This window comes from Diospyros lotus, chromosome 2, assembly GCF_014633365.1.
Source record: "Diospyros lotus cultivar Yz01 chromosome 2, ASM1463336v1, whole genome shotgun sequence".
Classification (NCBI taxonomy): Eukaryota; Viridiplantae; Streptophyta; class Magnoliopsida; order Ericales; family Ebenaceae; genus Diospyros; species Diospyros lotus.
The window spans coordinates 29,709,976-29,733,955 of NC_068339.1; the positions used below are offsets into that span (position 1 = coordinate 29,709,976).

Below are 23,980 nucleotides of genomic sequence, written 5' to 3' on the forward strand. Positions count from 1 at the left end.
CCAAGGGCGAGCCAGTGAGCAAGAGCGAGGGCAATGGCGAGGCAAAGGGCGAGCCATATGAGCGAGGCAGCGGGCAAGTTGCTAGAGGCAAGAGCGAGAGGGAGGGCGAGGGCGAGGGCAAGCCTTGAGAGGAGAGAGCAAGGGTGATGTAGCGGGTGAGGGTGAGGGCGAAGTGTGGGAAAGAGGGAGATCGAGGGAGACACAGAGAGGAGAAGGGTTTTTTTGGGGCTGGGAAACGAGGGGGAGGGCGAGCAACGAGCAAGAGGTGAGGGCGAAGGTGAGCTAGAGAGATAGAGAAGAAGGACTTGGGGATTTAGCGGAGGTTTGGGGACTTAGGAATTTTTGGGAGAAGGGAGGGTAGGAAAGAGGTAGGGAGATTCCCGCCTCTTCAATTTATTTGTTTTTTTAATATTTAATAATTAAATAAAAAATAATATAATTTATAAAAATAATATTAATAATTATTTAATTAATAAAAATAAAATAATTAAATAAAATCTTATTATTAAATAATTTAAATTATTGTATTTAAAAATAATATTTATTTAAAAATATAATTATATTATAAATCTAATAATTATAATAAATTAGTTTGATATATTGAATTATTTATTAATAGTTTATTATCTCAAATAATTAATTTTTTTCTATAAATAAAATTATATTAAACAAAATCTGCAGAACATCTACAAATTACTAAGATAAATCTCGAGTTTCACAAAAATAATTTAAAAAATAAAAATCCAAAACTTCCACCACACTTAGGGTAAATCTCGAGACAGGGATCTGGATTATACATAACACTTAAACTTCAAAAATAAAAATTAACCCTCTATAATTTTTTTATAGTATAACTATTAAAGGGGAAAACCATTCCATAATTTCGTCTAAAAACTATTCCAAACTTGTATTGACTCCCTTATTCTACTCATTTTAACAAACACTACCTAAATATATTAAATAAATATATATATATTTTATTTTTTAACAAGAATAACATGTCACTTCTCTAATTGTTTATTATGAATGACTTAATTGTAATTTAATTGTGTTACAATATTTATATATTAGATAGTGATATATGATATTATTATCAAATATAAGATACAATGCCATCCATATATTATGGTTTTTAAACTTTTTAGTTTAGCAAAAAATTCTCTTATTTATAGAGAAAAATAGATTGACAAGATAGTTCCTAGACTTCATTCTAATGTAATCCCTCGATACTGTTTCATATGATGATTTCTAAAATTTAAAATAATAAAAATTTTAATAATATTATGATTTTTGAACTTTTTATTTATTTTTCAAATTTAGTGTTTAATTTCATGCTCAATAATTTTTTTTATTATTTTATGGTTCGAATTAAAAAATTTAGTCATTAATGACGGGAAAATGGTATATTAACGATTACTTATTTTGCCTGTCGTTAAAAGTTATTTTATAACGACGAGATTTATATTTAGTCGTTAATAGTACTACATTAACAACCAAAACTAATGTCGTCGCTAATTTTTGGTCGTTAATGCCAGTTTTTGTTATAGTGTAAGTGGTACTTCCTAACTGGATTTAGTTTTATGAAAATACTTGGTTTATAAGTGGTTCCATCCAAAATCTGATTTTATGTAAATGATTCTATCATGTTGTCATGCTTTGATATGAGTATGTCATTTAGATTGCATTTACATGTTTTGATTTATGAAATATGCATATGAGCATGATGAATTCACAGTCATACGTTGCATAGGTTTGGGATTAGGTACTGGCGTCGTTGCTTTGCCAAGGGTGCACCCACACACCCCGGTCTAGTAGGAAAATTGGAAAAATAACGGGTTATCTTAAGATGCAATCAACCCAACACATGAGAGTTATGATGTTATGTGCATTGCATACATACATGAGCATTAAAAGTTTTGTTCCCTTACTTAGATGATTCATTATCTAACTTGGACTTTGCCCCTGAAATATTCAAACGTTCCAGATGGAGATTGTATTAGAAATGAGGATGAATGAGGCATGAAATGGCACTTAGCAAAGTGCATGACGAGTTGTATGATGAGTTGAATGTGTGCTATGTAGCCCATGTATTTAAGTTATACTACTTTGAATTCTGAACGTTTTGAGAAATGATGATGTATAACCTTAATTATGGTTAATGAGGATGTAAGAATTGATTTATGATTAATGTTATGTTCGATTCTAGTTTTCGCATTTGATGATTATGATAATTCTCTTTCAAGATAGATGTATGAAAATTTTGGGATGGATAAGATCAATGATATGGTTTAGTCATAGTTTTAAATAGAAAAAAAAATTATTATCCCAGAATTGTCTTGAGTTTTAACGCGATCGGAAAATGGGGCGTTACACAAGTATCATGGATGTGTGTGAGACTTACCTCTTTGAAGATCAGAGCAATGGAGACATGCAATAGATGAGAGAGATAGAGAAAGGGTCGGAGCTAGCCCAAGAAATGTCGGAGATGAAGTTACACCGGCGAGAGATCGAGAGAGAGATAGCCAGATCAATGGCTGGAAGGGAAGGAAGAGGGAGGAAAAGACTCGACAGTTGAAAGAGAGACAAAGTGATGGCCAGAAAAAAGAGGGAGGGAGAGACTCATTTCAGTGCGGGCGAGAGTGAGAGAGAGAGAGAGAGAGAGAGTGTGTGTGGATTTAGCGCGGGAAGAGTGAAAGAGTGGGCAAAAATTTGAAATAATTGAGTTTTTTACTACTCTTTATATCGCGAGATTTTGAGCTCAATAAAACATGAGATATCAAGATATCTCGTGGGTGGCCGAATAGCATTATCCACCATGAGCTCACACACACACCAATATATTTATAAAAACAACAACATATCCAGTCTTTATCCCACTATGTGGGGTTGGCTACATGAATTCTAGACTTTCATGTATTTCTGTCTTTTGTTATATCTTCATTTAGGCTCATATACTTTATATCAAACTTTAATGTCTCTCCCAAAGTCGTCTTAAGTCTATCTCTACCTCTTTTTTTGACTAGTTATTCCATTTCATCAACTCTCCTCACAGGAGCGTCTCTTGATCTCCTTCTCACATGACCAAACCATCTTAGTCTAGTCTTTCTCATCTTCTCCTCGATTGGCACTACTCCTACCTTATTACGAATGACCTCATTTCTAATTTTATCTTTCCTTGTATGGCCGCACATCCATCTTAACATCCTCATCTCCGCTACGCTCATCTTTTGCTCATGCTAGTGACTACCCAACATTCTGAGCTATACAACAAGACTGGTCTTATAGTTGTCCTATATAATTTTTCTTTCAATTTTAATAGGATTTTACCATCACATAACACCCCGATGCATTTCTCCATTTTAGCCAACCTGCCTTAATTTTATGCATGACATCCTCGTGAATTTCTCCATTTTTCTGAATCACTAATCTCAAATATTGAAAATGGTTTTTTCTTTATAAGATTTGGTCTTCTAATTTTATTATAACATCCTCCACTCTTGCATTCTTATTAAATTTACATTCCATATATTATGTTTTCATTCTACTTAATTTAAACCCCTTAGATTCCAAGTTGTTTCTCCATAACTCAAGCTTAGTGTTCACTCCCTCTTTTGTTTCATCCACTAACACTATATCATCTGCAAATAGTATACACCATAGCACCTCTGTCTGAATGTATTTAGTGAGTTAACCCATTACTAAATCAAATAAGTATAGACTTAGTGCAGAACCTTGATGCAGTCCCATTGTAATTTTTAAACTATTTAGTATCCCCTTTGCATTTTCTGACACTTGTCTCTGTATCGTGATACATGTCCTTAAGAGCTTGTATATAGGCTATTCAGACTTCTTTCTTCTCTAAAACCCTACATAATACTTTTCTAGGGACTCTATCATAGGCCTTTTCTAGATCTATAAACACTATATGTATGTCTTTTTGATAATCCCAATACCTTTCCATTAGATGCCCCAGTAGGTATATAGATTCCATTGTTAACCTATCAAGCATGAAACCAAACTAATTTTTCGAGACATCTGTTTCTTTTCTGAGCCTTTACTCTATTACCCCATTTCAGAGTTTCATAGTATGGCTCATTAACTTAATTCCTTTGTAATTTTCACAGTATTGAACATTTCTTTTGTTCCTGTATATAGGAACTAAAGTACTCTTCCTCTACTTATTTGTCATCTTTTTTTATTTAAAGATCGCGTTAAATAATTTTGCTAGTCAGGAGATGCCCTCTTCTCCCATACATTTCCATGCTTCTATTGGTATATTATCCAGTCTCACTGTCTTATGATTTTTTATCTTTTTTAATGCTTTCCTTATTTCATTTGAACTTATGCGTCGATAAAATGTATAACTCACATTCCCTTCAGATTTACTAAGATGTCCCAACCTAACTCTTGTGTCCCTACCATCATTGAATAATTTTGTGAAATACTTCGTCCATCTCTCCTTAATTGCTCCCTTATTCATTAATATATTTTGGTTTTCATCTTTTATGCATTTCACTTGGTTTAAATCCCTTATTTTTCTTTCTCTTACTTTAGCTAATTTATATATATCCCTTTCTCCATCTTTTGTATCAAGTCGTTTATATAGATTCTCATATGCTTTTGACCTTACTTTACTAACAGCTCTTTTTGCTGTCTTTTTCGTTTCTTTATAATTTTTTAGATTTTCTTCATTGTTACACTGATATACAATCTTATAGCAAGTTTTCTTTTTTCCAATTTTTAATTGTACCTCTTTATTCCACCACCAAGACTCGTTAAGGTTTGGGGGTCTACCATTTGTCTTTCCAAGGTCACATTTGTCGTGCTTCTCAGGGCAATAGCCATTTCTCTTCACATTTGGTTTGCTTGTCCTTCTCCATTCTATTCTTTTCTACCCCTTAATTTTTCTTTGAAGATTAGTTGTTTCTCCCCTTTCAAATCCCACCACCTAATTTTTGAATTTTGTTTTATGTGATTTTTTCTCTTCCAATTTCTTACTTGGATGTTAAGTATCAAAAGTCTATGTTGAGTATCTAGTATCACCTTCCAATCCTTACAACATAACTAATACTCTTGTCTTGTGAGGAAGTAATCTATTTGGGTGCTTGATACGACATTTTTATATGTGATTAAGTGTTCGTCCCATTTTTTGAACCTAGCATTGGTTATAATGAGCATATATGCCATGACAAAATCTAGAATATACTTACCCTCATTATTAATTTTTCTAAATCCATACCCTCCATGTACCTTTCTATAGCCGTTTTCGTCTCTACCCATGTGACCATTTAAGTCACCTCCTATAATCACTTTCTCTCATCTTAGTATCATTTGTATGAGTCGCTCTAGGTCCTCTCAAAATTTTACTTTTATCTCCTCATCTAACCCCGCTTGTGGTGCATATGTACTAAAGATATTCATAGTCATTCTTCCTAGACCAACCTTCGCCATAATAATCCTATCCCTTATTCTCTTTATATCCACTACCTCATCTACTAAGCTTGTAAACACCACCGTTCGGATATCCCAACCACCCGGACTAACCGAACAGGAGCGCTTACGATAGGGACAAGAATGGAACACCAAACGAGAAATTACCCTGGCATGCATACATAAGAAATAAAACAGCGGAAGCAAAGCTATATACATGCAAGCACACAAATACCACGCTGGAACAGCGGTCTCATAGCATATAAATACATACAGACACCTGTGCCAACAATTAGAAAATACAAGGAACGACCCGGCACAGTAAAAAATAAAAGGACCAACATCCCATCAAAACATTAGAGACAACGGGAGAAAACTGACTATACACCATACCGACACGGCTGCTAGGTATTGCGATCCTCGCTCTCAACTTTAGCTTTACCTTTACTTGGAATGATGGAAAGCAAGGTGAGTCATAAGACTTAGCAAGTTATAAGAAAAGACAGGTCATCAATTAATAGAATGATCAAACTCCCCAAACATAGTCCCCACACATACACATAAGCCATGAGACGCTACAATACATCAGTAAAGGATAAGGAAAGCACATATCGGTTCTCAGGGCCCACACAAGACGCACCCAAGTCCCATACCAACTTGCCGCTGCCTTGAAAGCAACATAAGTCTTCAACAAACCTGTGCGCACTCCTCGAGTCGGTACTCCCGAAACTCGAGCCTCTGAATAACCGAGCCCTAGGCTCCCTTGGAAAGGTACTCCCGTCCGAGACCACTGTATATATAGTAACCATGTAATACGCATATAAAATGCAAGGTGTAGTAAGCATCAACTAGATACACTAGCGCCTATACATCCAAGCATCAGGCAGATGCTTCGCCCACATAGTAAACCACACATAATGCATATGCTTGTGCTGGATGCAATCTAACCATGCTAGAATGCTCGTGGCCAAGTATAACCAGAACATGAAAACCCCAACATGTAGCCCATACCCATGTGCATACTAAACCATGCAACAGAAATAAAATATAACCAATCATGTTATAACCACATAACGGCAGAGCTAGTCAACAGTGCTTAGCATCGGTTGACGGTCAGTGACTAGGAGTGTCCGGCCGACGGCCTAAGAAAGGCCGTACCATAGCCACTCCAATGTCACTAAACAGTCAACCCCTGCCTCCACTGCCCAACAGCTTTAGCCTACTACCAACCACGAGTCCATAATCTAAGAACCTAATCCCCGAGTGAGTTCAGAATCATTTTCACAGGCATGGGGGTGGCACAAACCCTCGTAGGCAACTAACAAATAAAATCCTCGAAACTAGCTTATTAAATTTAATTTACATCAAACAACCCATAATTCCATAATTAATAAATGAGCTGAAACAAATGAAGAGAGGGTAAATAAATTGACAACAGAAGGAATGACGCAAAGGGGGTAAGGAACTTGCCACAGAGAAGATATCCTTGGGCTTGTTCTGTCCCCAAGTGATAAAAATTATACAAACTGTAATAGCGCATAATTTGTCAAAATTAATAAAATTGGGCTCTAAATGAATTTCAACCACACAGAATGTAGTACTCGGCTCCCTGAATTACCTGGTATCCTCGAACTACGATTAAAAGTAAAATTTTCTAAAAAAATCCCAATTTTCCCCTGATTCTTTGCTGCTCATGTGCGCGCCACTGCTTCTGTTTCTCCTCCAATTTGGCTGCTGATTTGCTGCTTAATTAGGCTATTTAATGAGCTATTGTGGCTTTAATTTAAAGGAGAAAGGTTTGGTGGAGAGGCAGCCACGTTGCTACCGCCACCTTCCTCCATGCGGCGTCGTTGGTGCCTACAATTGCTGAGAAATTAATTCCCAGCGAATCAAACAGCAAGCAGCCTCTTCCATTACATATGCACATCACTTAATTTTAAAAGCTATTCAAGGCTTTTATGGAATTGAACAACTTCAGAACCTCACGCCATCTTCATCCTCAAATTCCTTACTCATATAATAATTTATTATTATGATGTAACTTCACGCCTTTTATGGAATTGAACAGCTTCAGAACCTCACGCCACCTTCATCCTCCAATTCCTTATTCATATAACAATTTATTATTATGATATTTGATAATGAGATTATTCTTATACTTATTATTATTATTATAATTATTAACAACATATTAATCTTCACACCAAATTAATACATTATCTATTAATTAAATTAAGCTACGATTTACGGGTCGTTACAAAGCTTTTATTTATAATAATCCCCATTCCATTTTTCGCTTGATCATTTCTTGTGTACCATATTTTATATCCAATTTCTGATAAAATTTTTATTTTTTTCCTTACCTATCTCATCTCTTGAAGGCACATGATATTAATCTTTCTTGTAATCATCACATCTACCATTTCCATAGTTTTGTATGTTAATGTTCCTATATTCCATGACTCAATTCTTAATCAATGATTTTGGTTTTAGTTTTGACTTTGACTTTGATTTTGTTTTTTATTTTGGTTTTGATTTTGGACTACCTTCTTTACCCACTTCTATCCAAGCAAATGCGGGAACCCTTACTCATTTGTTACCACATTTGAGTGTCAATGCAACGACCCTAACTCACTTGACACTACACATGGACAATGTAGAGCGTCGCTATAAAGAGTTATGGCCCAATGATTTTTCATAATTTGTTTAGAATTCATATTTTAGATCCGACTAGATTTTATGTTAGTTGTGGATTACCTAATACAATCCTTCTCCTTTATCTGGGTTTAAAACCGATAATAAATAGCATCCCGAAATTTTAATATATTTATATATATATATAATATTTGACATGGTAGCACGTGGGAGCATCCTCCCCTTTTTCTTGCTTATATTTATAACATACAATATATTTATTAAATTAATATAATTAATATATGTTATTAATATAACTTCTCACAATACATATCTACGGCCACTTTGCTTGAGAATTGTCTTAACTTCCCTTCTTTTATTATTTTATATATTATTTATTATATATCAATTATTATAATATTTATTCATCTTAAACACTTAATAGTAATTTAGATTCTAAAAATTTTACAAACTTTAGGTCACTAGATATAATAAATTTAATATTCTCCATTAAATTCTCTAAAATCACAAATCTCTAATAAATTGCACAAATATAAGAATTTATTTTCTCCTCAAAATATTAAGTTGTCACACGTTTGGCGCCATGCGGCTTGGCTTTGCGGCTTATTGTTGTGTGCCTCCTGCTTTCTCCAAATCCTCCCCTTTAATTCCAATCCTTTAGTCTCTGCCTCCTCTCATTTCGTCCGCCACTTCCAATCCAATCCTATCCTCTTCCTTCCCTTTTTTTGTTTTTTCTCCTCATTAATATTATATATATATATATATGCCTTGTTTCCTCCTCCAATTAGAATTATCTTTCAATTGCAATTCTTCTCCAGCCTCCAATTTTATAATTCTTTAATTATAATTAATTTATAATATCAAAATTAATACAATAAATTAATCAACAATATCTTTTTTTAAAGTCCAATTTCTTGAATTTATCTACTTTATTTGATTCTTAAAAAAATATTTAAATTATGTAAAATCCATATAAACTCACATTTTAAGAAAGAAAAATTATATAAAGTTAAATTTAACATTAGATAAAAATATATATAAAAATAAGTCCTGTTACTTTTCACTTTCACATAGTTAATTGATTAATACACACGTGAAAGCTCAAAAAGTCCCCACAATGGCCACCAATTGATGTTGTTATAAAATTCGCACCAACAGATTATATGTAGAATGTAAATGGCAATTGATCAAGTTTTCTTTCTCTTATTTTTTCTTAGAGGAATTACTCGGGTGCTCCCAAAATTGTCCTTTGATACTTAACTCACATGAAAATCATTTTGGAAAGTATGAGCTATTGCTATTCTATTAGAGTATCTTGATGGCAATGATTTATTTTTCTCTTATCATCATTTTTAATGATCGATAAGGGATTTTTTATATATTGTGTTTTACATAAATCAAAGGTACTCATTTACCATTCTACCACTAAAACCTTGTTATATTTTATGATCACGACTGACGTGACAGGTATTCTATATATTTATCCTCTATTATTTCCGTTCTGCGAGGATGACTGTACATTGGTGCAACTATCGGCATTCATATTCCAAAATGAAAGAAGTTCGGAAATATTCCCACTAGCTTTGACATTGACTTACCGCACAACTAATTGTATAAAACTATTATTAAAAGAAAACGACTAGCACGCACATGCAACCTAGCTAGCTAATCAGAGTGTTCACATTAATTATTTAATTAATAAGAATAACTGATTAATAAAAATCATAATAACATAACCTTGCGTAACCCCAAGTACTCCAGAAAAAGTATTGGACAGCTACGACTAACCCATATGCCAACCTCCATTGTTATTGACCTTTTTCTCCTACATTCATATGATAAAACGTCCATTACTACGCCCAGAACTGATGATGAGTTAGAGCATCAAATAACCTCTCGCTAGAACAAGACCGACACACTCTTATGTATATTACAGGATTGTGCACGGGTACAGGCTTTCTTCACTATAATAATCGCAGCGACTATAGTACCAGCGCCTTGTATAACCGTAATTGTCATAGCATGGCACTGGCAGGCCATGTCCACAGTTACACGGCCCCCCGCCATAGCCTTTATAACATGACCCGCAACATACTCCCACCGGAACCAGCACCAGAGAACGAGCTTCCTTTTGAGCAGCAGGCTTATTTTCTTTGGGCTTATCTCCTTTGGGCTTATCTTCTTTGGGCTTTTCTTCTTTGGGTTTTTCGTCTTTGGGCTTTGGAGGCACTTTGATCTCAATGCCCTTGATGGTTTTTCCGCCCTTGCAGCACAATTTGTGACGAATTTTCTCTGGGTTGCAGCAGACAACAGTGATCGTCACCGTTCCTTTCTTGACATCGTAGACTGGGTCTCGTATTTCTGTTGTCCCAAACAGTCCCACCCCAACCCACCCACACACAAGAACTCAGTTCAATTTATCTTGAAATTTCGTATGAAGCGATTCAAATACTGGACACGAGAATATATATATATATATATACATGCATGCCTGCACAGTATCAATTAAATTTCATGTCAATAGGAAGGAAGAGGCTAATTAGGGACTCACCACGAAATTTGGGCAGTATTTTCTTGATCTTCTTGTCACAGCTAGGGCACTGGAGGTCTACCTCCACCACCATTATTGTAACCTGTCACATGAATAGCCCAGAATAAAGTTATAATTTTTTAAGGGAAAAGGAAGAAGAATCGAGGAACAGTACTGTTGGATCGGAAGAAGAGAAATCTTAGTGAAAGATTGAATTATGGAATAGATGTGGAGGAGGAGGAGGAAAATAATTGAGCCAAACCCAGAATTGAGAGAAGGGAATATTTAAGCATGCATGGTTATTGACACAGTACATACCTTGTCAGCCATATAGTTGGAGCGCTTCGATCAGATCTGAATTGAGAGACGAAGGAATTGGTGCTACTGTTTACTAAACTCTGAGAAAGAAAGAACGAATGAGAGAGCCAAAAAAGGGTTTATTTATGCGCGTGGAAATTAAGAAATATTTATTTATAAGAAAGAAAGAACGAATGGGTGTGTTAATTTTATTTATTTGTCTATAAGAAAGGATAGGGCATGGAATGCAAATTAAGAAATATATATATATATATATATTACGTAGGAGGACATTGAAATTCATGCCATCAGCAAAGTTGTCTGTGGATTGATTTTTCTAAGAGAGGTGGGGCTGGGGAGGGGGACTCTTCACTCTCCCGTATTTTTAATGCGCTGGCTCTGAAAGCTCCATCTCACCTTCCACCCCACTTTTTCTTCACTTTTTTGGTCTTTCTGAATTAAACTCTAGTATTAATATATTATTAATTGTGATGGAATTGCATATATTACGGTGTGTAACAAAGCTAAATCACCCGCACATGGCTGATTTAGCTTACCCCTCATGCAGTGGAATCATATATATATGTAACAAATTCATGGATCTTCTTCAGAAAGAAAAATTAATTAGCACTTTATTTCGTACAATATAGATCACCAAATCACTTACCACAAACCCAAGCAAACCAGAAGGCAGGCAATTAATGGACGCCTCTTTCGACCAGTGCACAGAATTTATTTCACCGGAAAGATTCAAGACATAAATATGGCAATTTGCTTTATATACACTTATTTTTCTCTGCAAAGTCAGCAATTTGCTTATATACCATTTTTAATATAATTAATACGCGAGTATAAATTTGACTCTTTTTTTTTTTTTCTTGTTTGGTTAAGAGTGGCATTTGCTGGAGCATTCCTCCAAATTACCACCCCCATGTGGCCGGTGCATGCTAAATATATATCGACATTTATCACTGGTTGCAACCCCAAAGCACCAAAGTACTTGTAAGAAGCAAGTGGCAGCAGAGGAACCACACGCTGAACCTTTATCTTGTCTACCCACCTCATCATAGCGGAGACCCAGCACCTGATTTAAGTCGCCCACAAAATTGATCTTCAATACCCAACCAAAAAAAAAAGAAGAAAGAAAATTCGCCTATCCAGAGATGAAAAGCTATGATTTACAAGCCCAAGTTTCAGTTGTACAGGCTGTCCTGAATTATTTGACTGAGTTGGCAGTTCAACCACGACATGTTCATACCAATCCATCATATAGGAGGTAGCAAGTGCATATATATTATATATATATTATCAAAATATAATAACAAATTTATTTAATTAAAAAAATACAGTTAAATTGTCTAAGTTTGTAAAAAAGAAAACAGTTAGAGGGCATAAAAAGTTCCTGCATAAATACTCCGATACTTAAATTATACTAAAAATAAATGTCGTATTAAAATCAGTATTAGATATTTTTTTTAAATTGAGTGTTTACTTATTTATAGAGCGATATAAAATAATTTTAAATAGTTCAGAATTAGAATTCATACAAATAACGTCCATCTTAACATTTTAAAATCCTGTTAGGATCAGAATTCTTATGAATAATATTTATCATAATATTTGAAAATTCTTTTAGAATTAAAATTCTTTATAGATAATTATTTATTCTTTTTGTAAAACTGATGTTCTTCTAATTAAGTGCTCCCAGCTGGGACGATACAGCTTTTATGTTTTGTTCACAATATATATGCCTCAAAATTATCCACAAAAAAATAAAATAAATTAAATTAAAATTTCCTTGCTGAGGGTAAGTTGAATGTTGCATGCCTGTATTTTCCACACGAGTAATGTTATTCGGCCCACTAAAGTGTCACTTAAAGTGCCATCTTTGAGATATCATGATATTTTGTATCAAAATATCGAGATATACAAAATATCGCGATATCTCGAATGATACAATGAGATGTGAGGGTAGTAAAAGTTTTAAAATTCAAATGCCTTTCTCTCTCTCACACACCCCTCTCTCTCTCTCTCTCCCCCTCACATTCTCTGTTCGTGAACCTCATTCCTCTCATTTTGGCCCCTTCTCTCTCTCCCACGCTCCCTTTTGAGTAGGCTTGTTCAAGCCATCTCTCTCTCTCTCCCAAGCGTCCGACCTTGCCTCCAGCATCATTTAGGCTCATTCTGACCATCTATCTCTCTCCAACCCCGTGCGACAGCATCTCTGGCGTCCCTTGGGCTCGTTCCAGCCCCGATCTACAAGAAGGTAATTCTTTAGTTTTATTAGCAAAGATATACACACGTTATTTGGTTTGGCCGAAACTTCAAGCTTAGATCTACGGAGTTTCAGCTGTTGGATCTTGGTGGTTTTTGGGTATGTTGGTTGATAGGGATAGGGGTGTCGGGCGATTACCTCTGATCGTCGGAAACCACCAGCCACGGTGGTCGGTGGTGACTGGCAGTGCGTATATACGTGCTATGGGTTTGGCCGAAACTTTAAGTTTAAATCTACTGAGATTCAGCCGTTGGATCTTACTAGTTTTTGGATATGTTGGTAGATGGGGCCTTGGCTGTCAGGTGGTTGCCTCTGATCGTCGGAAACCACCGACTACGGTAGCCGGTGGTGGCTGACAGTGTATTTTTAAGTTTGGCCGAAAATTAAAAATCAAATCTATTAAAATATAACCGTTAAATTTGTTCCATTTTTTTGTATGTTAACTCTCTTGACTTGGTGTTTCTAATCGTAGGTTCTGATCGTGGAAAGTTTCGGCCGGTGGTGGTTGCCGGCGACGTTGGCAGCGGTGGTTCTAACTGTATATACATACATATATTTATATATATTTACATATTCTCTTTTATAATTAGTTTAATTTATATTGTAAACATTGATATTTAATTATGAATTTGTATCGGAGATGTTGAAGTTAATATTGAATTTGTGATCTTTGAATGAAGATTAAAATTAAATTGAACTGGTTGGAATTTAAATATTAATAAATTGAATTAGTTTGTATTTATTTTGTGAATTTTTGAATTGAAATTAGTCAGTTTATTAAATGGTAAGTAGTTGTTAATTTTATTTGAATTTAGATATTTATTAATGTGTATATATATTTTAAATTTATATTAAATAAAATTTAAAAAAATAATCAAATGTGATACATAGAGATTTAAGTTGTATTCTTTTAATTTTTTTTAACCAAATGGAGAAACAGAGGAGGGATACTAACAGCTTGTCCAAAAAATTTGTTCATTTGAGTTTGGCTTTATTTTAATTTACCAAATTATGCATCTCTTTTGATTAGAATTTTTATTTAGCATTAAATTTATAAATTATATAGAGAGAGAGAGTTAGGGCACTTTTATTAAATCATGAAAGATAAAAGAGGAAAGATATTTTTTAAATAAATAACGGACCTACCAACTCATTTCGACCTACCAACTCATTTCCCACTTTCATGGTAGAGTAATAGGTTGGTTTATTTTTTTTAAATACTTCTTGTGTTTTGATAAATTAAAAATAATGAATTAAAAACATCTTTTTTTTTGGTTTAAAATAGGTAGATTAGGAATTTTTTTTTTTAAAAAAATAAGATGAATCCACGCGGTGATTATGGATGAGAACATGTTAGGTGAATTTTTTTTTTTTACGAGGAAGAAATCAATTTTATTTTTAATAAAAGATGATATATTTTAAGTATTAATTTACTATCTGATTATTACATCATCTACATAAAAACCATTTTCTCCGTATAAGCAACTTTCACATTAATATAAATTTATTTAAATAAATTTAAATTTAAATTTATACACATTAATAAATTTAAATTTGATATTAGATTAATTTAAATTTTATTTAATATAAATTTAAAATATATATACACATTAATAAATATTTAAATTCAAATAAAATTAACAATAATTACTTGCCATTCAATTCTTAAATAAACTTAATAATTTCAATTCAATTCAAAGATTCACAAAATAAAGACAAATTAATTTAATTTATTAATATTTAAACTTTAACCAATTCAATTTAATTTTAATCTTCATTCAAAGATAACAAATTCAACACAAATTCAATATTAACTTCAACATCTCTGATATAAATTCATAATTAAATATAAATGTTTACAATATAAATTAAACTAATTACAAAAGAGAATATGTAAATACATATAAATATATGTATGAATATACAGTCAAAACCGCCACTGCCAACGTCATCGGCAACCACTGTCGGCTGAAGCTTTCCACAATCAAAACCTACGATTAGAAACACCAAGTCAAGAGAGTTAACATACAAAAAAATGGAACAAATTTAACGGTTAGATTTTAGTAGATCTGATTTTTAATTTTCAGCCAAACTTAAAAATACACTGCCAGACACCACCGGCCACCGTAGCCGGTGGTTTCTGACGATCAGAGGCAACCACTCGACAGCCAAGGCCCCATCAACCTACATACCCAAAAACTAGCAAGATCTAACAACCGAATCTCCGTAGATCTAAACTTAAAGTTTCGGCCAAACCCATAGCGCGTATATATGCACTGCCAGTCGCTACCGACCACCATGGCCGGTGGTCTCCGATGATCATAGGCAACCGCCCGACACCCCTGTCCCCATCGACCAACATACCCAAAAACCACCAAGATCCAACGGCCGAAACTCCATAGATCTAAGCTTGAAGTTTCGGCCAAACCCAATAACGCATATATACATATATATCACTTTAAAAGACTTACCTCCTTCTAGATCGGGGCCAATGAAGACGTGTGACGGACGGGAGAGAGAGAGACGGTCGGAGCTGCTGAAATGAAGGAGATGAGGAAGCTGCAATAGAGGAGAGGAATGAGATGCACGAGCAGGAGAGAGAAACGGTCGGAAGGGGAAGAAGGAAAGAGAGCGTGCGCGAGAGAGAGAGACGAAGAGGAATGAGAGGAAAGGTCAAGAGAATGAGAGGAGTGGCAGAGAAGAGAGTGAGAGAGGGAGGAAAGGCGAATTGAGGGTATATTAGTAATTGGCTCAATGGCTAAATTTGTAATTTTCTCGTGGGTGGCACTTCGGATGGCATTGTGATGGGCCGAATAGCATTACTCTTTCCACACATGGTTGCTTGAAACGGAGGCATTAAAAATGAAGAAGAAATATCTATTAATTAATGTTAAGAGGAAGAGAAAGGGAAAGATAGTGACAATACGTACCAGAATAGGTGGCACAGATGAAGCCCAAGGCCAAAACTATCGAAGCCATGCAAATCATACCAAAAGCACCAAGATTTGTCATATACATTACCCCTCGATTCTCCTATTGGAAATGTGCTTCTGACTATATATATATATATATATATGTTACAAAACAACTCATTTGGAAGTCACCATCAACACACAGCCATTCACAAAATGCAACTGTACGTAAGAAAAACACTACAAGAAACAGTTGCAGAAGGAGAGAGCAATTTTTACTGTTGGAAGAGTGTTTTGGGCACTAGGGTGTTGGGCATCCAGAGATCATTATCAACGAAAGAGGAGATAAATTTGAGAGAAAAAACAAATCTATTTCACCACAATAAAATTTACAGAGGATTTACATAAACTCTCTCTGTCTCAAAAACTCACTCTCTGACCTTTCTATCTCTCTGGATACTCTCAAGCAGAGATATATACCACAAGGATTGCCTAACTTGCTGCCAAAGTAATGAACATGAACCATGGCATCAAATTTTTAATAGCTTTCTAGACTCCCATCATTTTGAAATTTAAAGTTTGAATTTTCATAGCATTTTTTAGGCTCCCATGATTCAACCCTACTTGCATTTGATGACAGGGAATATGGTAGGGAACCATGAGCTTTGACATGGAATATAGATTAATTTTTAAATAATATTTTTTCATATTGATAAATTGTAACTAAAATGACAATATTATTTAAGAATTTCCTTGAAAAAATATCAACTTTTTTTATCATATGACGCGGTTGAGTTACTTGAGTAGTTTTATTTTTTTATTAAGCTGACAATTGTCACTATTAAGTGATTTTTTTATACGTAGAAAAAAAAAACATTTAAATAACTACCTCAACTATCTTAGACTCAGAGACATCCCTAATTAATAAGTGGTTAAGAAACTTTCTAAATAAAAAAATATATTTTATTTTTTTGGCTCATAATAATAAAATATTTTTATTAACTATCTAAATTGTTGAAAAGGTTAATGAACATAATTTAAGTTGAAAAGGATTGTTGTACGCAGGGAACCATGAGATTTTGTAGTGATTCTCTTTGAAATTCAAAGTTTGAATTTTCATAGCATATGATCAATTGTCAATAGTTTTCTAAACTCCCATGATTGTTGATGACAGGGAATATGGCAGGGATTCAGGGAACCATGGCATCAAATTTTCAATAGTTTTTTATACTTCCATGATTCTGATCATTTTGAAATTCAAAATTTGAATTTTCATTGCAATTTGTGGGAACGTTCAAATGTTTGCGTTTATATATAAACGATTGTTGAATTGTTCAATCTCAAAAATTGTTTTCAGTATCTTGCTCTCTTTCTGATACACTATGAAGCCCAAGGCCAAAACTATGGAGGCCATGCAACTCATACCAATAGCACCAGGATTTGTCATATACATTACCCCTACACTATATATATATATATATATATGCTGCAAAACAACTCATTTGGAAGTCACCATCAACACACAGCCATTCACAAAATGCAACTAAACGTAAGAAAAACACTATAAGAAACAGTTGCAGAAGGAGAGAGCAATTTTTACAGTTGGAAGAGTGTATTGGGCACTAGGGTGTTGGGCATCCAGAGATCATTATCAACGAAAGAGGAGATAAATTTGAGAGAAAAAAAAAATCTATTTCATTGAAATAGAATCTACATAGGATTTACACAAACTCTTTTTGTCTCAAAAACTCTCATACTCCCTGACCTTTCTATCTCTCTATCTCTCTGGATACTCTCAAGCAGAGATATGTACCACAAGAAGGAAGAGGGTATTTATAAGGGATCCAAGGGTTGCCTAACTTGCTGCCAAAGTAATGAACAAGAACCGACATCAAATTTTCAATAGTTTTGTAGGCTCTTATGATTCTGATCATTTTGAAATCTAAAGATTGAATTTTCATAACATTTTCTAGACTCCTATGATTCAACCCCACTCGCATTTGATGGCAACGAATATGGTAAGGAACCATGGGCTTTGGCAGGGAATATGGATTAATTTTTAAATAACATTTTTCTATATTGATAAATTGTAACTAAAATAGCAATGTTGTTTAAGAATTTCCTTGAAAAAATGTCAACTTTTTTTTTATCATATGACACGGTTGAGTAGTTTTATTTTTTTATTAAGCTGATAATTATCACTATTAAGTGATTTTTTTATATATAGAAAAAAAAGCTAAATAACTACCTCATCCATCTTAGACTTAGAGACATCCCTAATTAATAAGTGGTTAAGAAACTTTCTAAATAAAAAAATATGTTTTTATTTTTTTGGCTCATAATAATAAAATATTTTTATTAACTATCAAAATTGTTAAAAAAACTAATGAACATAATTTAAGTTGAAAAGAATTGTTGAAAAGGATTGTTGTACACAGGGAACCATGGGCTTTTGCAGTGATTTTCTTTGAAATTCAAAGTTTGAATTTTCATAGCATATGATCAATTGTCAATAGTTTTCTAAGCTCCCATGATTGTTGATGGCAAGGAATATGGTAGGGATTCAGGGAACCATGGCATCAAATTTTCTATAGTTTTCTATGCTCCCATGATTCTGATCATTTTGAAATTCAAAATTTGAATTTTCATTGCAACTCGTGAGAATGTTCGAATGTTTGTGTCTATATATAAATGATTGTTGAAGTTATTCAATCCCAAAAATTACTTTCACTATCTTACTCTCTTGTGATACACTATTTTATAAGTTGTCCTACTCTGTTACTATCTTGCTAATTACTATACTTTCTAGTGTCTCAATATCTTTGATTGGTTTCATTACTCTACATTTACAATCATGTCTTCCCTTCATCGCTCTCTCACTACTTGTAGAAATGATCCTCCCAGTGCTTCTTCCATGGAGGCCCCCTCGAGCTAGTACATCTTCTGCAAACCTCTAACGGCCTTATATTCCATCCCCAATGGGACCACTCCCCCATGATCTTTTTAGTGATTGGAGTGGCAGTCAATGGGCATGGTCACACCCATCATTTATTGAATCAAAAACACAACTTCCCGAATCACAAGATCCTAATATGCAAATGTTTGGTAACCACCCATCTCTACCAACTGAGCAACCCTCACCAAATGAGGGTCAAACTTCCTCAAAACAACCAAATGAGAAGCCGTCTAGCTCAAAACGCAACTCCAATCAACAAACAATTAGTAATGTTTGGCAAGTATTCAAGATCATTAATATAGTCAGGAAGGGTCAAACAGCTCTATGTAAATTTTGTAAAAAAAAAACTAGTCATGCCAACCAGGGGGTGGGACTGGACACTTGATGAGACATGCCTTGAAATATGATGATGGAAGCCTAGACGCAACGCAGACACAATTGCAATAAGTTAAGCGTTTAATTTTTTGATATAATAGAGAACTTTATAAATCTAGCTAACAAAACAAATAATTAAAACTAAATCTTCTTTTTTGTTTAGGGAGGATGCAATGTTTAAATGGTATTGTAAAAATACATTACAACATGTAACTAAGGGTTTTCACGAAAAACTATAAAAAATGAAACGATGAGGTTATATATAGAATATTTAGAACAATTAAGAAATATATTTAATGCATTTAATGGAAGGGCGTCATTAACGTCAGATATTTGATATGATGTTATGATAAATAACCACTATATGTTGGTCACTATAAATTGGATTGATGAAGAATGAAAAATTCAAAAAAGAATAATTAAATTCATAGAATTAGTATAACAACATAGAAGTAATTTAATTATAATAAAATTCAAGAGACCAGTTATAATTACAATATTAGTGATAAAATACTGACAATCTCATTTGATAATGCGAGTAACAATGGCTCTGTCATTGAATGACTAAAATGCAAACTTCTGTTAATTTTAGATGGACAATTATTTCACAATAAATTTGCATGTCATATTTTAAACTTATGTGTACAGGATAGTCTACAAATATATAATGAGGCATTAGCTAAAATAAGGGGTGTTTTGGTTTTAATTAGAAGTAGTGAATCCCATTCCCGAGAGTGAAAACAACTTGTTAATAGATTTGGCTTACCATGTAGAAGATTTCCAACAAATATTCAAATTAGGTGAAATTCAACTTATTTGTTGTTACAAAAAACTAAACCATATAGACAACAACTTGAATTATTTTGGAATAGGAAAATGGTATAAGCATGTCAACTAAGGGATAGTAACTGAGAACAACTAGATGCTATTATATATATATTATATATTAAAAACATTTTATAGTGCAATAAAAATATTTTCTAGTTATAAATATCCTACCACACATATTTTTATTCGTGAAATATTTCATATTGTTAGTTGTTTTGTAGAATATAAGGATTCAAATATGTATGGAGAATTTATAGCCCCCATGGAAAAAAAATTTAGAAAATATTGGACTAATATACCATTATTATATTTTATGACAATTGTATTAGATCCCACACAAAAGTGGGAAGATGTCGAATATTTTTTGGAGTTTTACAAAATGACTATGGGGGTTGACACACCAAAAATAAAAACAAAAGTTCAAATTTTAATTTTTGAAATATATAATTTATATGAGTCCCGTTTTGGTAATAAACCAAGTAGTGAAAATTCATTTTCACAAAGGAAGTCTAAGGGATTCTTAAAATGGGGGTGGTCCACATATCTCAAATTGAAAAAATCAAAGGGCAGTCCACAAACGTCTAGTGATTTTAACGAACTTAAATTCTATTTAAATAGGAGATCTTCATTTTCTGATGTTCAAATTAATACATTTGATATTTTGTCATGGTGGCATCAAAATCAACACATGTATCCGGTGTTGGTCATCATGCCCAGAGATCTACTAACCCCCCCCCCCCCCCAGTGTTCATAGTGCCATCAAAGTCAGTTTTTTCTGTAAGAAATAGGGTGTTCAACCCAAAGAGATCAAGGTTGCAACATATGATACTGAAAATATGTATATACTTTAAGGATTGGTTGAGTGCTGAATTTGACGAACAAGGGATAGATTTAAACGATGAATCTAGTGAATCAGAACATAATGATAGTGCAGAGCCATCCACAACACAGTGATATTTTCTCTTAAAGAGAATACGCCTCGCAATTATTGGTTTGAGTTTTTTTATGTATTTTAATAGTCAATTTTTTCTCGTACTTTAGATTTTATTCTTTTTTCTTCAAACCATACTAACGTAAGTATCAAAATGTCCTCGGGAACAATCCCTAGGGCAATTCTTTGCAGGTACTTATACCGTTTAAAGCAATCAAGGAGATTGGACAACACTTAAAAATCAATTTATTTTTTTAATGTCACTTAATAATCTATTATTCATTTGCATCTTAATATATGTTTGTTATTGAAACTATATTAACTTAAGCATTGGAGTGTCCTTGGGGACAACCTCAAGAGTAGTTTTTTGCAGGTATTTTTAGCATATGAAGGAGTTGATTGCCCTTCAAGAAGAGGGACATTAAAAAATACAAAATCGACAATCGCTTGTAATTACTTATAAACATATTTTAAAAAATATTTATTACATTTGAGAAAAAATAAAATAAAATATTTAAAAAATATGTTAAAAAAATTAAAAATCAATGGCCCATAACCCGGCTTGACATGGCCCATATATTAAGGGCCACATAATCATGCCGAACCTCAATTTTCATTCTCCAGCTTGGCTCGGGCTAGCTCGCCTTCCTCACAGGCCAAATTTGGCCCAATCCATCAAATAGGTGCGCAAACCCGGGGGGGGGGGGGGGGGGGGGGGGCGGGCCATTTGCCATCACTACGTCTGAACAACTAGGATCCCTGAAAATTTATAGTATGAGCCTAGCTACTGCTAACTGGAAATGGGCTGACTTTCAGAGTGTATTACACGAATGCCACCCAGCGACCCCGCGTAGTTAATAATCATTAACTCTTATTGGAAAGGTCCTACTTTATTGAGTTTGCGTCTGCTTGCATTGCCATTAAGTGCTTCATTTAGCATTAAACACTTCTGTCTATTAATTGATAGGAAAACTCTTATTTAAAAATGAGACGTATTTATTGTTTATTTTAATTATTCTCTTAAATATTAAAAATAATTATTAATATTACTTTTTTTTATCATATATATTTTATTCTTAAGTTGTAATAATAAGAAAATCCACCTATAGAGTCAAAAATTAATGCTACAGCTTCATTTAAAGTAATATTTGTTAATTAAAATATAAAAATATTCTGAATCTTTTAACTTTTCAACGTGTTTATTAAACTTATTTAAAATTTTTAAAAAAAAAACTTTCACGTGCCTTTTTATTTAACTTTTTATAGATAAATTTATCTGACCCCATATAAGATTTTATAGATAAGTGTAAATTATCCATATCCCAATTCTAGGATAATTAATATCATTTAATACATTTTTAAAATTTAAATTTATTAAGTCTCATTTTTACAATAAGGTTAGTTTGAAAAGAAGTTATTTATTTAGTCTTATAATTAATATCATTAAATACATTTTTAAATTAATATTTTGACAATTTTTAAAATTTAAATGACATTATTTCTTTCACTGATTTTTAAACTTTAAATTTATTTTTCTATATATATATTTTAATTATTATCTAATGCAAATTTCTTTCACTGATTTTTTAAATTATTTTATTCAATTTTATATTTAATTATCTAATATGAAAATATATTTTAGCAATTTTTAATTATTTAAGTAGAATTATTATAATTCCACCAATAATTATTTCTAAGTTTTTTAAAATCTATTTTTGATCATGGATTTAAAAAATAAAATATTATATTATTTTTATTTTTTTGACAATTCACATTAATCATAAATTTGTTCTTAATATTAACATCCAAATTTGAATGAATTTGATAATAAGGATATTATGATAAAAAAAAACTCTTATCTCAGTTTATCATTTGTATTTAATAAACATATAAAAGTAAAAAATACAATTCTTATTGGATTACAAAAAATTTAACAAACAGTTTAATAGAAATCTTAAAATGCTTTTCAAGCTTATTTTGATACAATATTATCTTGTTCATTTTAATAAACACTATCTAAGAAAATACTATATCTATAAACGAGTTTGCTAAATAATCTTTATAAATTGACGTGAAATATGAATTCATAATAATTTGTCTAAATTCATTTATAACTAATAAATTCTATTATAACTTTGTTCGTTAATTTATAAAAGTTATTTATCACACTTACTTGGTTATAATATTTTTCAATATAAAACAAACCCATTATATATATTACTCTAACATAGTATAAAGGGTAACGTTAATTTATAAAAGTTATTTGTTCCTATGAATTTACTTGGTAACGTTATAGACTTCCATTAAATCCGTGATTGATATCATTAAAACATAACTAAATCTCGTTAGGAAACTCTTCCTAAAAATAAAAAATCAAACACTCAGACTACCGAAGTCGAAGACGAATGAACACTTCCAACCGCTTTGATGGTGATAATTTCTTTCAAGATATTCCCATTCTAATCGCCCCATTAATAAACAATTCCTCTTCTAATGTATTCTTCTTACCTCACCCGCTTTATATTAATGTTCTTTCGCTTAGTGTGCAATCATGTAGAAAAGCATATTGATAGACGAGAAACTCCCTTTCCATCTGAAGTAGATTTATTATTAATTTTGTAGGTCCAAATTCAAAAGTAGAGACTCAAAAAATCTATTAAAAAAAAATTTACAAAATAAATTACAAATGCATGAAATTACCGAATAATCAAGAGACATTAGTTTTGTGACCAAGCCTGAATGACTAAGACTAAGAGATAATCAAGTGACCCCCCAAAAGCCTCTGTTTGAG

General features: G+C 32.9%; 1 protein-coding gene across 2 annotated transcripts in view; it reads right to left on the minus strand.

The window, feature by feature from the left end:
* Positions 1-9,747: 9,747 nt before the first annotated feature.
* LOC127795803 (protein PYRICULARIA ORYZAE RESISTANCE 21-like) overlaps positions 9,748-23,980 on the minus strand; it is a 59,220-nt gene continuing 44,987 nt past the window's right edge. Inside the window, exons 1-3 of one of the 2 annotated variants that reach the window (XM_052327713.1) lie at positions 10,934-11,098; positions 10,637-10,718; positions 9,748-10,446 (exon numbers count right to left, since the gene is read on the minus strand). In XM_052327713.1, coding sequence (XP_052183673.1) covers positions 10,016-10,446; positions 10,637-10,718; positions 10,934-10,945 — 525 coding nt within the window. In that variant the 5' untranslated portion in view covers positions 10,946-11,098 and the 3' untranslated portion in view covers positions 9,748-10,015. Of the gene's footprint in view, positions 10,447-10,636; positions 10,719-10,933; positions 11,099-23,980 lie in introns of those variants that run through there. The other variant, XM_052327712.1, reaches the window with a different exon arrangement.